This window comes from Cryptotermes secundus, unplaced genomic scaffold, assembly GCF_002891405.2.
Source record: "Cryptotermes secundus unplaced genomic scaffold, Csec_1.0 scaffold1024, whole genome shotgun sequence".
NCBI lineage: Eukaryota > Metazoa > Arthropoda > Insecta > Blattodea > Kalotermitidae > Cryptotermes > Cryptotermes secundus.
Window position 1 is genome coordinate 115170 of NW_019727414.1, and position 14925 is coordinate 130094.

Here is a 14925-nt window from a genome sequence, read left to right on the forward strand (position 1 = left end):
AATATACAAAACTATAATTTTGCCTGCGGTTTTGTATGGGTGTAAAATTTGGTCTCTGACATTAATGGAGAAACATAGACTGAGGGTGTTTGATACTGAGGAGAATATTTGGACCGAAGAGAGATGAAGTGAGAGGAGGTTGGAGAAAACTGCATAATGAGGAGCTTCATAACTTGTACTCGTCTCCAAGTATAATTAGAATGATCAAGTCAAGGAGGATGAGGTTCACAGGGCATGTAGCACGAATAGGAGAGAAGAGGAATGCATATAGGGTATTGGTGGGAAAGCCAGAAGGAAAGAGACCACTGGGATGACCAAGGCATAGGTGGGTGAACAATATTAAAATAGATCTTACATAGGACGGGATGGTATGAATTGGATTGATGTGGCTCAGGATAGGTATCATGGCTCTTGTGAACACGGTAATGAACCTTCTGGTTCCATAAAATGCTGGGAAATTCTTGAGTACCTACACAATTGGCGGCTTCTCAAGAAGGTCTCAGCTTCATGAGTGATTGATTGAGTGATTGATTCGCTTTTGACCTGACCTTTGGCTGGTACAGGATGAGGAAGCTGGTATATTTTTGAAAGCATTAACTAATGCACCACTGAAGTTCACATGTGAAATTTAATACAGACATATATCAGGCAGCCACCTCTAAACTCCATACAAGCACTCTCATGTGTCGGTGTTTATAAAAACCACAACAGTATTGAGCTAGGAAACAGCCTGACAAATTTAACACTGTGAGGCTCTATTGGAAACTATGCACAAAGATTAATCACTAAATGACAGTAATTGATATTATTATACCTTGACCCCCAGAACTGGAAGCATCTTCACTGGTGATGTTAATCATATTGCATTTCGGCCTCACATGACAAATCCTCTTGATTGTTACATATTCATAAGAAGTTATGGGGAGCACCATGCTCCAAGCCGGAAGGTCGCGGGTTCGAGTTCCGATGAGGTGAATTTCTTCAATTGACGTAATCCTTCCAGCCGAACTATGGCCCTGGGGTCGACTCAGCCTTTAACAGAAATGAGTACCAGGAATCTTCGTGGGGACAAAGGGCGGCCGGCGCTTAAGGCTAACATCCTTACCGCCATCTGTGAGACGATTGTCTAGAAAATGTGGGAGCCTCAACATCTCACAACCCTATGGGCCTCCATGGCCTGTTACAGGGATACTTTTACCTGTACCTTTTTTTTACGAGAAGTTATTGAAAAGGAAATGGGTGTATTTACCTATGGTTAAAAAGCTGTTATTTCCTCTTACTGTATTTCTCTTGAATTGATTACCATTCAGTTGAATAGAAACTGAAAAAAAGTCAGTTCTCGTGAATTCCTGTGCCATCTGTCGGCCTGTGAGCGTATATACGACACACGTAGCTTCAGGTACTAGTAGAGTCATGAACTGCGTAACTCATTTTTATTGGATCTGAGTTTCTCACAGCAGTGACTATGAAGAGTACTGCCACATAGTTCAGAGAAATTCTGACGTTTCAGAGGAACATAGTGCCTCCAGCTTCAGGGTCAAAGATTAAGCGAAGCATAAAACCAGTGGGAAGCAGGCGGTAAGCTGATCTCGTTATTTGCTCGGTCTGATCTTCAATCCTGAAGACGGAGGCAATCCTATTCCTCCAGAATGTCAGGTTGTGGACTATACGGTGCCACACATTTATGAATGTGCCCATACTGACACACGTATTTAGCTTTGGCAGTGTGACTAGGCTAAGGGCTGAATGACCAAGGAATCATGGTTTGATTCCTGATAGGTGGAAGATTTTTCTCTTCTCCACAGCTTTGAGGCCAGCTCTGGGGCTCAACAATTCTCTTATCAAAGGGATACCAGGGGCTATTGCCCTGGGGATAAAGTGACCAAGGCATGAAGCTAACCACTTACTCCCATATAGTGCTAAGGTTAAAAATTCATGGAGCTGTACATCCACTCCCTCATACATCTTTATGTGATGGTGCTTAATTAAGCTTACTCACTCACTCCTGGAGCTGAGTCCTTCTGGAGGATATGCCAATTCTGCAGCTACTCAAGAACTTCTGAACATTTTATGGAACCCTAAGGTCCATTACCGTGTTCACTCCACCGGTCCCTATCCTGAGCCAGATCAATCCAATCAATACCATCCAATCCTATCTCTCTAAGATCCATTTTAAGTGCTAAATTAAGCACAGAGATAAATTTACTTCACTTTACTAGTATCACCAAACATTAGCACAATAGACCACATATCTAGCAGTACAACGCACAGAGTCACAAGGGAAGGACACAACACAGCACACAATATATACAAGAATATAGGAAGAGTACTCCCATAGGAGAAGATCAACATAACTTGTGAATTTTAAGTGCGACATATAGATGATAAATCTAATTTTATATAGGAGACATGATGGCATACAGTGCAATGGTTTGACGTAAATAAAACCACACCTTAAGATGGCACATTAGTGCCGAAACATGTAGTGAGGAGAAAAGTGAAATTGTGTGCACTGTAAGATGGTTGGTACAAATACACATCATGGACCACTGTAGGTGGTGGTGCAAGGGCCGAGAAGGCCTACCCCTTGTACATTCATTCATTCATTCATTCATCATCACTTAACAAAATTTAAATGAAGCAAATGCACACTGTAATAGGAGTAGCTGGGAAGCTGTATGTAGTTACATGAATGGAGAAGTCCCAATGAAATTCAACGGGAGAAACATTTCCTCTGTTTTCTCCTGCCCTCTCTCTCCTTTCATAACTCTAATCTGTGTTATGTTCAATTCTTTTATAGACCATCAAAACACAACAAATAGAAAAAGCCAGGGCTTCGCTACATGTTTCAGCCACTAACAGCCATCATCAGGCAAACACATATCAACTAACATACACTATTGAACTGCTGTACAATAGATTGGATACAATGTTAAAATACTTTGTGTAAAAATACAATAAGTCAGATTATATAAAAAACTGAAAGTTATTGTATAAAACAAGATAAAACTTAATTAATGTTATACAACATTGAATCCGTCATTGATTTTTTACTTTCCACATGTTTCTATGGACCAATTGGAAGTTCGATATTTCATTTATATAAGAATGTATATGAGGCCCATGATGTTGCAAATTAATTAATTGTGTAGTCGGTGCCTCATCTTATGAAGAATTGTCCGTACTGTATGGAAAGTCCTGCGTTACGGGGCGTCACAAACCTCTTCCCAGTTACAGATTTATCTTCTGCTCCTCCGGTCCCCTGCAGCCACCTGACAGATCTCTCACAGATCCCTCATGAAGGATCCTGTCATAAAAACAGAGTTTCAGATCCCCATTCAACTGATGGTTCAGCCAGTACGTTGCCTGCTCCCTACGTGTCCTGGCACACCCGAGGTTTACCCTGCTGGGCTGCAGGCAGTCCCACATTAACTGGGACTCTCAGGTTATAGGATCACAGCCCTGCTATGCAGCATCTACACAGCCATTAGAGTGGTAAGGGACTGGATAGGCAGAAGATACTTGGAAAATTTCTGCAAAAAGGTGGCTTTATGTAGGATACATGTTTACTGAATCCATTTATTTCCTCTGGGTCTCCCTGGTTCATTGAAGGTAATTATAATTATTCTTCCAATTCTTGTACATTTCACATTACTAAGCTGTCTGAGCTGCATCATCGAGTCTCCTCAGGTTTGGTTGAGTGTTGAAAAAAAAACCTCATGGCCCGAATGACAGCTGCTTGTCGGCGAAGTTAGCGCCAACTTTTGTGGATAGAGGTTGTCATGTGTCGGCACAACAAATCCCCACGGCCGTTAATCTGTTTTCTAGACCGGAGTCGCTACTTCCTTGAAATAGCACCTCAATTATCCTCACGAGGATGAGTGGACCTTGTTCCAGACCATTACTTCTCAGAAAATGTGGTAGCGCCGGGAATAGAATTCATGATTGACTTCCTATGCACGTCACAGCTTCATCAGAGCCCATTTAGCAATTTTTAGGGTTCTTGTCACAAGGGAGACATTAATAGATGAGAGACAGACAGACAGAGAGACGGTATATGAAATGAAAAAAGTAGAACTTAATGATGTATACATCTGAAGATAAATTAAAAGAAATAAGTAAATGGCATGGGCATGTTTCATGAATGAATGATGAGAGAATCCTTAGGCATGAAAATAAAAGAAAAACAACCATGAAGAACATGACAAAAATGAGGAAAAAAAAAAAACAAATTAGGAATAATGACACACATAAAAGAAGCACAATGGGATGCAATTTTAGGGAGACCAAGATATACGCAGAGACTTGGTTTTCAGACAATGCACATAAAAGTGGAAAAATGAAGGAACATAAAGTAAGATGAGGATAATGGGTACAGTGTTGTCTTTTAGTGAGTTGCCTTCATTTTTTTTTATTTTTAAGGATTGCATCCTGTTGCATACATACAATTTAATACAATACAATATATAATATATAATACAATATAATTTTTACCATCAATGCAACAATACTTTTTTATTTATTTATTTATATAGCATGTACATGTTTCGACCTTAAATGGGTCATCTTCAGGTGCTGCAAGTTTCTCACATACTATTGACAAACTGTAATGCTAAAATTCTCATTTTTATAAATAGTTCATACCACTTAAGTTTCTATTCAATTCAAAATCTAAACAAAACTTAGACTAAACTTTGGTTAAAATTAACAATAAGATGAGAATAAAAATTGTACACATGATAAAGCCGTATACATAACAAAAGGTTAAAACTAATTTAATAATTAGGTAATCCTAAATCCGCAATTTGATATTTAAAAATGATATTTAAAAATGTTATAAGCTGCAAGTAGCCTTGTGTTTGAAGATGACCCATTTTAGGTCGAAACATGTATTGCGTGCTATATAAATAAATAAATAAATAATAAATTATAGTTTCATTAATGGTAAAAATTATATATGTTCACTGCTTTTATTATGTTGGTTCTGGGGATTTCACAGCAGCATTAACTGTGAAGAGCGCAGTGTTCTGGGACGTGATGTTACATAATCCAGCAGAAGTCTCGGCGCGCTGAAGATCAAGGCCGCACATTCCTCTGCGCTGTAGGTACACTTCTATACTGCATGGCTTCACATCACAGGAGATGCAACTCTTCATTGCCCTTATTAATTCTAACACCTAATATCATTCCAGACAAGGAATAATAATGGGGGGTGTAGTCCAGCTGGGCATGGCAGCCACTGATTGGCCTATTGTATCTACCCTGGGTGATTATGATGATGGAGAATTTGGTAGAATGATGACTGGCAGGGGAAATCGAAGTACTCGGAGAAACCCTGCCCCAGTGCCACTTTGCCCACCACAAATTTCACTTGACCAGGCCTGGGCTCAAACCTGGGCCACCATAGTGGGAAGCCAGCGACTAACCGCTTGAGCTATGGTGGGGCCTCATCCAGACAAAGATCGATCTTGGCCCTGAGGTCAGGTTTACCTTCTGATGCCCACAGCTGTGAATATACAGAATGTTGCACAACCCAAAATTAAAAAACCTCACAGAGTTTAGTTGAGTAGGAAGTTGTATTCATGTACCATTTACTACAAACTACACAGATACAGCATTCATTTCTATGGTAACTGATGGGAATGATTTACATGATTCATCTCAACAAAATCTGACCAAATTGTTCGAATTTTGTCACTGTCGCTGAGTCAGAGAAACCTGTGTATCCTCCAGTGACCTCCACATCTGCATGCCCGTGCCCATCGCTGGTCCCATGCGCGTATGGCAGCTGTACGTGTCATGCTTTGCACCTGAGCCTTACACCCACACCTGAAAACACATTAGCACTGGATTTGCACTGTGTGTACCCTGTTTATTGTATGTACTCTGTTTTATATTGTTCCCTTTATGTATAGCCTTTCCTTGTCTGTATCAGTGTAAGATCTACTGCCACTAGGTGAACACCCAATTGCAGTAAAAACAAACTAATAATAATAATAGACCATGGTCTTAAATTTCCAAATTAACATACTCCTGATGCTGATGGGACAAAAAAAGTATTACCGAGCAAATATATATACATATATATATAAGAATTATGTCAAGTTGTGGCTCCAATAGTAAGGCTTCTGACATGCATCTGGGGCAAGCTCTGAGACATTGACTTTTTCGTTGAGGTCTTCCATGGTTTTTCTGGGTCCCTAAAACCAAATCTCAGGATAGTAAAAAGGTAAAGTTATCCCTGTAACTGGCCATGGAGGCCCATAGGGTTGTGAGATGTTCAAGCTCCCACATCTTCTAGACAATCGGCTCACAGATCACGGTAAGGTTGTCAGCCTTATGCGCCTGCCGCTCTTCACCCCCAGGAAGATTCCTGGTACTCATTTCTGTTAGAGGCTGAGTTGACCCCAGGGTGTGGCTGGAAGGATTAGGTCAATTGAAAAAAATTCACCGCATCGGGACTCAAAAACCCGCGACCTTCCAGCTTGTAGCATAGTGCCCCAACCAACTACGCTACCGCATGCCTTAGAATTAGGCTATTATCATTTCGTTCCAGATCCTTTCAAAGTTTTTATTCACTGATCATCTTGCCATCTGATGCTGTACAGTCTGAACTACTGACAGCGTTGTGAAATAAACCAAATATTAATAAATAGAATGAAGATGCTGCTAGAGAAGAAACCATAAGATCTGCTTATACCTGAATATTCTGCAACATTTCAGATACACACAGTGGTTACCTGCTGCACTGTTTCACCACGAGGGGCTGTCTTCCCAAGTAGATGTGCCGGATGCTGTCTACTGTCTGCTCTGTCTGCATGGCGCCCTCCACGGGGCTCAGCTCTGGCACAAAGTACAGGGACTCAGGTTCTACTCCAAACTCAAGCTGCAATGTATCAGAACAAACAGCCTTACATTTATGGTAAAGGAAGGTATTATTATTTTTTATTGCTAGTGGGGTGGGACTAAGTCCCTTGTAATGCGGCCACTTCTGGCCTATTGTACAAGCCCCAGATGATAGGTGAGGGTGATTGTGGAGCAATTGGTGGAATGAAGATTGGCAGGGGAAACCGAAGTACTCGGGGAAAACCTGCCCCAGCACCACTTTGTCCACCACAAATCCCACTTCACCAGACCCGGGATGGAACACGGGCCACCACGGTGGGAAGCCAGTGACTAACCGCTTGAGCTATGGCACGGCCTAAAGGAAGGTAAGTGACATAACTTTCTCTAAATATACGCAATGTCTTTGGTTGAAATTTCGAACAGTGTTTTATGCGAAACTCATAATATTAACCATGCGATGCATACCACGGGATGCACTACAGTAACTAAGGTTATGGTAACATAAAAGAAAATGAAGTTTTAAAATTAATTCTGTTGCTCTGATTCCAAATCTAGACACACAAATTTTCCATCACATTACAGTTTTGTGCATTAAATTCTAAGGCCAAAACAGACTGTTTCAAATTTTGTATTTTTGTCATATTTTTTTTTGAGAAACGTTTTATCAATGAATAAAAAAACATCATTATATCAAACTGTGTAATATGTGGTATGTATGTTCATGTCTCACATATGTAAAACATAGGACAACTAAATTACTGTACATGTTATGTGTCATATATATTATAACTGTTGTTTATTTCACATTATTAAAAAATAAAATGATAAAATTTATTATGCTGTGTTATCAAACATGTCCTTCACTTGCCTTAGATGTCTGTAGAAATTCTGATTTCATATTCCAGTTTGGAAAGATAAGTAGTAGTTATGGAAATATGGTTAATATAATTATACAGCGTAGACATACATTTCTGTCCATAATTTTTGCTCATACAGATTCATGATTTTAAAAATTTGTGAGATATATTATTGAAACTTCATACTAACCCTTGTTTTAATTTTTAACAAAGACTAACACTGCAGGTGATTACTATCTGTCTCCAGTCAGGTCTTCACCTGCCTAGTTGTACAGGTTCATTTGTTACGACCATCAAATTTCAAGCAAAGTATAAGCTTTACATGGCAGTCTTATTGTTATAACACACTATACACAGCAGCAAACTCAGCAGATCTCACAATTCTGTATTACTCTTGCTCCAACCTCTTGGGTTCTCAGAGACTTTTCTGTTTGTATTACCAATGGCAGGAAACTAAGAAATACAAAGGAGGGTACCAAGTTTCATGAAAATCAGTTAGTTGAAGAAAGCAGTCTTCTGGGATTTGGCACCGTGTATATGTGGTGTTAACCGACGTTTCGGAGGAACGTATCGCCTCCATCTTCAGGGTAGAAGAAAAAGTATAAGAAATCTGTAAGCGACAAGACCGTGAGAACGGTAAAAGCAGACCGGTCTGCTTTTACCATTCTCACGGTCTTGTCGCTTACAGATTTCTTATACTTTTTCTTCTACCCTGAAGATGGAGGCGATACGTTCCTCCGAAACGTCGGTTAACACCACATATACACGGTGCCAAATCCCAGAAGACTGCTTTCTTCATAGTCACCGCCGTGAAAGCCTCAAATCTTACATCAGTTAGTTGGTTTGAAAGTTACTATAGGTCAGATGGGCCACGCCATAGCTCAAGCGATTAGTCGCTGGCTTCCCACCGTGGCAGTCCGGGCTCGATCCCGGGTCTGGTCAAGAGGGATTTGTGGTGGACAAAGTGGTGGTGGGGCAGGTTTTCTCCGAGTACTTCGGTTTCCCCTGCCAATCTTTATTCCACCAATTGCTCCACAATCACCCTCACCTATCATTTTGGGCTGATACAAGAGGCCAGAAGTGGCTGCAGTACAAGGACTTAGTCCCACCCCACTAGCAATAAAAAAAATACTATAGGTCAAAGTGACAGGTGCCTGGAGACAACTGCATAATGAGAAGTTTCATAATTTGTAATTCTCCACCATGTACTATTTGGATGATGAAATGAAGGATGAGATGGGTGGGTCATGTAGTACGTGTAGGAGAGAAGAGCATGCAGACAACTAGGAAGATTTGGGCATGCATGAGGGGATAATATTAAAATAGATCTTAAAGCAGCTGGAATGTGAAGCTAATGCCAAGAATGAGAATGTGTGGAGCTATAGCTCCACTCTCCTATATATCTTCATGGTGGGGTGCTTAATTAAGCACAGGAACTCCTTCTGTCTTTACCTTTATGGGCAGTATCACTGAAAGTATAAGCCTCATAAAACAAGTATATTTTTAATGCTGGATCCTTCACCACATTGTGATACCCACCTGTATTGGCAGCGACTGATAGAATAGTGCAGGAGAGGCCACTGCAACGATCTTGGTGGATGGGTTCAGCTGGGGAATCATTACCTGACTCGGAAGCAGGCAGCATTCGTCTGTAAACATGTGAGTGTTTTATTCGATGTTTAGAAACAATTACACATCTTATCTTGTTTTATTTTCAGTGATGCTGTGTGCAAAATTAAATTTCCTGTGTCAATTTTCCCACACTGGGCTGGCCATGCTATGGCTCATGTGGTTAGTTGCCAGCTTCCCACTGTGGCAGCCCCGGTTCAATCCCATGTCAGGTCATGTAGATTCTGCTGTGGTCACAGTGGCTGTGGGGCAGGTTTTCTCTGAGTTCTTCAGTTTCCCCTGCCAGATCTCATTCTGTTGACTGCTCCATGTGGATGTGCATCACTGACTACATATAGTCTCATTATTGACACTGTCACAAAATAACAAAGATGCAAACTCGCACTAGGCTGTAATAAAGCTCATATTACAGGTTTTAGGCTTTCACAGTATTTCAGACATTATGCTGGTTGTGCTCTTGGGTCTTTGATTGTAGGCAGAGCCACGGATATTTTGGAAGTACATGCTACAGTCATCTTCAGAGTTGAAGGGACTGTTAAACCCTGAAGATGGAATCAGAATGTACCTCTGAAGGTTTATTAATGTATTTACAACAATATCCTTAGCCATAAGAATCCAATCCACCTTAAGTAAATTGATCAAAAGTTATATATAGTAACACTCATGTCATATAAGTGACTTAACATAAATTTTATCAAATCCTGTTGAAAGAGTCAGCTCTATTTAAACACTTAAAATGATCAAACCGAAATACAGTAACCCCTTGTTATAATGGACTAACAGGGGGGACAGAGTGTCTGTTATTGCCAGTATCTGCCATAACTGAATGAAGGGGTATTCATGGAAGTCCACTATGGAATATATAACCAATACATGCCGTAAACACAGAAACACACAATGTGATTGATTAGATAGAAGTTTTAATATTAGGGTTCTCTTTCATTCTAATAGTTTTATAACTATAAAACCTTCTTAGTGGCTCAACATCTCTTAAAAATTCACAACTGTACACAACTATATTTTGCCCACTATATCCAAAATTCATTATAATGAGAGTTTACTGTACAATCAAAATGGCTCGGAAATTCTGAGTTAAACTCCACTGCGATAAGTGTGATTAAAATTGGTCAGTGGTCAGTTTGGATCCTGTTGCATACTGGCAGATGAACAGTAAAACAGCACAACATGACAGAACTTATATAAGTGCTTTTCAATTTTCTCTGCCCCTCAAAAATACATCCAAAATTTTGAGCCAGGTACATTCCACATACAAACCTGATGTGCTATTGCTAATCATTGTGCCAACCTGTTCAGTTACACAAGCAGACAGTGGCAAATATATATAAACAAATAACATAATTTTAATTTACAGCTGCTCTTGTTCAGATGTCAGCATCTACAAGAAAGCAGGCATCCTATAGGTTGAGAGATTTGAGGCTTTCATGGTAATAACTTTCTCTTCTGTAATCTGACACCATGTAGTGTGTGTATATTCAGAAAGAACATGCGTCCTTCATCTTCATGGTAGAAGTTCTCCCTCTCCATTTTTTTTTTCCTTGGCACTACAGCCCCAGTGGGCCTAGGCCTACCTCCATCAACTTCTCCGTTCACTTCAGTTATTCTAGATCTTACACGTTCGGTAGGACTCCTTGGGCAGGTGATCAGCTTGTCGCAAGGCCTCTACCTGTACACAAACACAGAAAAACGCACACACACAAACTAAACATCCATGCCCTGAGTGGGATTTGAACCCACGATCCCGGTTTCCAAGTGAGTGAAGACAGTACATGCCTTAGACCGCTTGGCTACCGTGACCACCCCTCTCCGTATATCCATACTATATGTTCCAAGATCAGCTTACTCTTCTATCCTGAAGATGGAAGTGGCAGTTTCCTCCAAAACAGCAGTAATGATCTACCAGATTACACACAGCATTACATCCTACAGTTCCTACCACAGAACTTGGTTATGGGTGATAACAACAGCACATAACGACATATCTTTATTTATCTCATGATCACAACATATCGGCGGGCCTAACAAAACCCTCCACATCAGTCACATTTGTCACCATCAACATAGACATTTTCTGGAACTACTGTTTGTATTATTTCTTCTTTTTCTTGACAGCAACATCATCTTCAAACACACAGTCATCACTCAAATAATCATCATCATGTGAATCACCAACCACCAGATCCCACTGAACAGCAGTGCCCGGTTCCACTGCTTTATCACCATCTTCCCCAATGTTTAGGTACATTTCCGACGTGACGCTCTTGTTACGAGTAACATTTGCTATGAAGTACTCTCCTGCAGAATCATCTTTGCCATTCACGGTGTCTGCAGTCTCTGCGACTGTCCTGCCTTCTTCAGGATGTAAGCCTACTGGGTCAATGCACTCCCATTCTGTATTCTTCTCAGACCTCTTCAAATTGCTCTGTAGTTCATCACTGGTGACTTCACGAGCTGCCTCGCTATCTGTGACAGACATTGGGTCTTTGTTGTCCAAATGGCAACCTGCTGCAGATGGCATACTGGGTACATCTGCAGTAGACGAGGGACTGTTGATCAGGTACAGATAGAGGGGCATGCTCTTCCGGTTCTCTGAAGTGGACTTACTCCTTGGTACAACCTCATCTCCTGTGCTCCTTCTGATGCCTGGTGATCTCTCATTTTCTTCTGCTTGCTTGATCAGATCAATGAAGAACAGTTCTCGTGGTGTCAGGCCAGAAGAGTTCGGACATGTTACTTCGGTGGGCGGTGACATAGGAGTATCAACTGTAGTGAGATGCAAATATCCATCAAATGAGTTCATTTCCGGCAGGCCGCAAAATGAGTCACTGCTACAGAGTCTTGGAAAGTGAGAGTTGTTCACAGCTTCAATTGAGGGGTCTGGCACGTCAATATTCTGAGTGTCATGCTCTATTATGGCTGTTTCCACAGCAATGGTGCCACCACATCCTGGTGAATCCCCCTTCTCTCCCTCAGAGTCTGTGGAAGAGATTTTCCTGCATACCCTCTTCCCTGCTGAGTTGGACTTCTTCACCATCAAGATGCCTGTTCCCTTAGTTGAAGAACTGTTGGTTGCATCTGGAATAGACACATTACTGCTATCTGTATAACCTGGCTCAAAGCTCTGCCGTCCAGTCTTGGCATTGTAGAGGGACGGAGTGTTCTCGAGCTGGAGAGGATAGCTGCTGAGCGATATGGTAGTCAGGTCCTTCTCCGAGCCTGAATGCAGCCTATTGAGGCTACAGCGTTCCTTGTATGAGATGGGGGTATCTAACGGCTGAACCATTTTAGTTATGGTCGGGAATGGCGGAGATTCACTACCGTTACTCGCGCTGTCGACAGAGTCTTTCTTCACGATGGACACAAGGTCTTTGACTGCCTTTTCCTTACATGGTTTATCAGACCGCCTCTTGAACCACCAAATACACATGAAAAGTCCCACAAATACACACCAGAAAATTGCCATTGCCATCATGAAAATACCAAATGTCTCAGAGTCATCGTCTATATTGAGTGCATTCCACAAAATTGGAGTCAAGATGAACCAGTAGACGAAAGTGAATATGCCACACGCTATTGGAATGGTCCAGGCATATTTTCTGGATTCCTCTTCATGATGTTCCAAGTCGGACCCGGACACCATCTTGAACTGTTGTTACACTTTCTTACAAAGGCATTTAGCTACTAATCTGGACACCCCTCTATGGGTCAATGCAGTGAAACACAGTGAAAACTTGCAACTGAAAGCACTTGTGAGAATGAAATCCACACACCTCAAAACTGGAAACAGTTGATACCACATATGCTAGTCACTGCAGTTTGTGCAAGAGTGGCACAAAGTGCATGCAGTGGTACCTCTCCTCATGCTTCACACTTCTGTGAGAATCGCTGTTTCCTCACTCATACCACTGCTTCAAAGGAGGCAAAAAAGTATTTCTTTCACACCTTCATCTGTTGGGAAATCCCGGAACACTTCAGCTGTTTTTGTTAGCAGTCCATAGTTCATTTTATGTTAATGCTAGTAATTCAGACTATATCGCAATAAATCACTGGTAAGATAAAGCTATGCCTGTGCTTAATTAATTAAGCACCATGCCATGAAGACATATAGGGGATAGAGGTGTAGTTCCACCATTTTTCACCTTTGCACTAGATGGAGGGGAGTGGTCAGCTTCATGCTGCTTCTCCTTTACTCCCAACGAAACAGTCCCTGGTACCAACTGTACAGGAGGCTGGATGGGCCCCAGAGCCAATATGGACATTATGGAGAAATGAAAAATCTCTTGCCCCACTGGGAATCAAACCCCTATTCCTTGGCCATCTAGCCCGTAGCCAACATGCTATTCTTGGCCCCACTGAAAAACCTAATTTAAGGTACTATCCCATCATTTACAGTTGAGAGACTGAGGAAAACTGTAAAATAGTCTTTGGCCTGATTGAACTGTATTCCATGGAGTTTAACAGAAGATTCTGATATGAAGTAATATTCAGAATTCCCTGTAAGTTTTGAGTGCAGGGACCTGATGACTGGTGAAAAGGCAAAAATAGCTTGCGTCTGGGACTGGGCCGATTAACGCAGATTGGCAGATTGTGCCCTGTATGTTCTCCTTGTCTCATCTGTCAGCATCAGATTTTAATGTGACATTCTGAAATACATTCTTCTATTTTTTCCTGTGATAAAAATTATAATAAATTGTGTCAATGTGAAACATTAATGTTATGTAATGACCTCCAAGAAGTACATTGCTGTAGCCTCCTACTGGAACACTGCACTAAGATAGATGTATAATTACGAGTTCATAATTCCCATTAACTTCTCTATATGGATTAGATATTCTGAAGGGAAGTCAATATCATTAGTTTTTCACAGAACTTCTTGATTTGACACTGTATCATAATTTTAGAGAAGTGACATTATTCCACCCTGAAGATGGAGGCAGTAGGTTATCTGAAACACTGGTAATGATCTACCAGACTCCATGGTGCCACATAAAACACTAATCTTGAGATAACTCGCTATGTACGTATTTAGGAGGTAATCAGTCTGAATCCCAGGTAGGACAGGTTTTCTGTAGTTTTTGCCTGTCTTACCAGGCAAATGTCAAAAATAGCATCTCCATTATGCTATGGTAGCTCCTTCCAAATCCCTTCCAACTCATCAGTCATCTAAACATAGTCTTGATTCTCAAAGTGTCACTAAATAACCCCCCCCCCCAAAGAAATCCACAGTACCACATCCCAGAAGACATTAATAATCTTCATGATAGAACACTGGTATGCATTTCAGAAAGCCAAATCAACATATCTTACAGCAAATGTTAAAGGCTGACAATAACAAGAAGTTCCATAGTCCAGTGATGCACGGAATGATGCAGGATGTGACTTAACATTATCTCCACAGTTTCCTGTGTGACCACATCCTTACGAACACGTGACAATTGTTATAATCAGACTCTGCACATCAAAATATACATAGTGCGTTTAAGATCTGGGTCATAATAATAAGAACAGTTTCCTCAGTAAAGCAGAGATTCCCAAGACTGTTCTACAGGGTTCCAAGGGATCATTACAATTAGCA

The 14925-nt window shown here is 41.0% G+C and overlaps 1 protein-coding gene across 2 annotated transcripts in view; it reads right to left on the bottom strand.

Annotated features, from left to right (window-relative positions):
- Nucleotides 1-5557: 5557 nt before the first annotated feature.
- The window catches only part of LOC111864764 (mediator of RNA polymerase II transcription subunit 16), a 29511-nt gene continuing 20143 nt past the window's right edge, over nucleotides 5558-14925 (bottom strand). For both annotated transcript variants that reach the window (XM_023852273.2, XM_023852272.2), the window contains exons 13-15: nucleotides 9243-9352; nucleotides 6741-6886; nucleotides 5558-5829 (exon numbers count right to left, since the gene is read on the bottom strand). In XM_023852273.2, coding sequence (XP_023708041.1) covers nucleotides 5709-5829; nucleotides 6741-6886; nucleotides 9243-9352 — 377 coding nt within the window. In that variant the 3' untranslated portion in view covers nucleotides 5558-5708. The remainder of the gene's footprint in view (nucleotides 5830-6740; nucleotides 6887-9242; nucleotides 9353-14925) is intronic.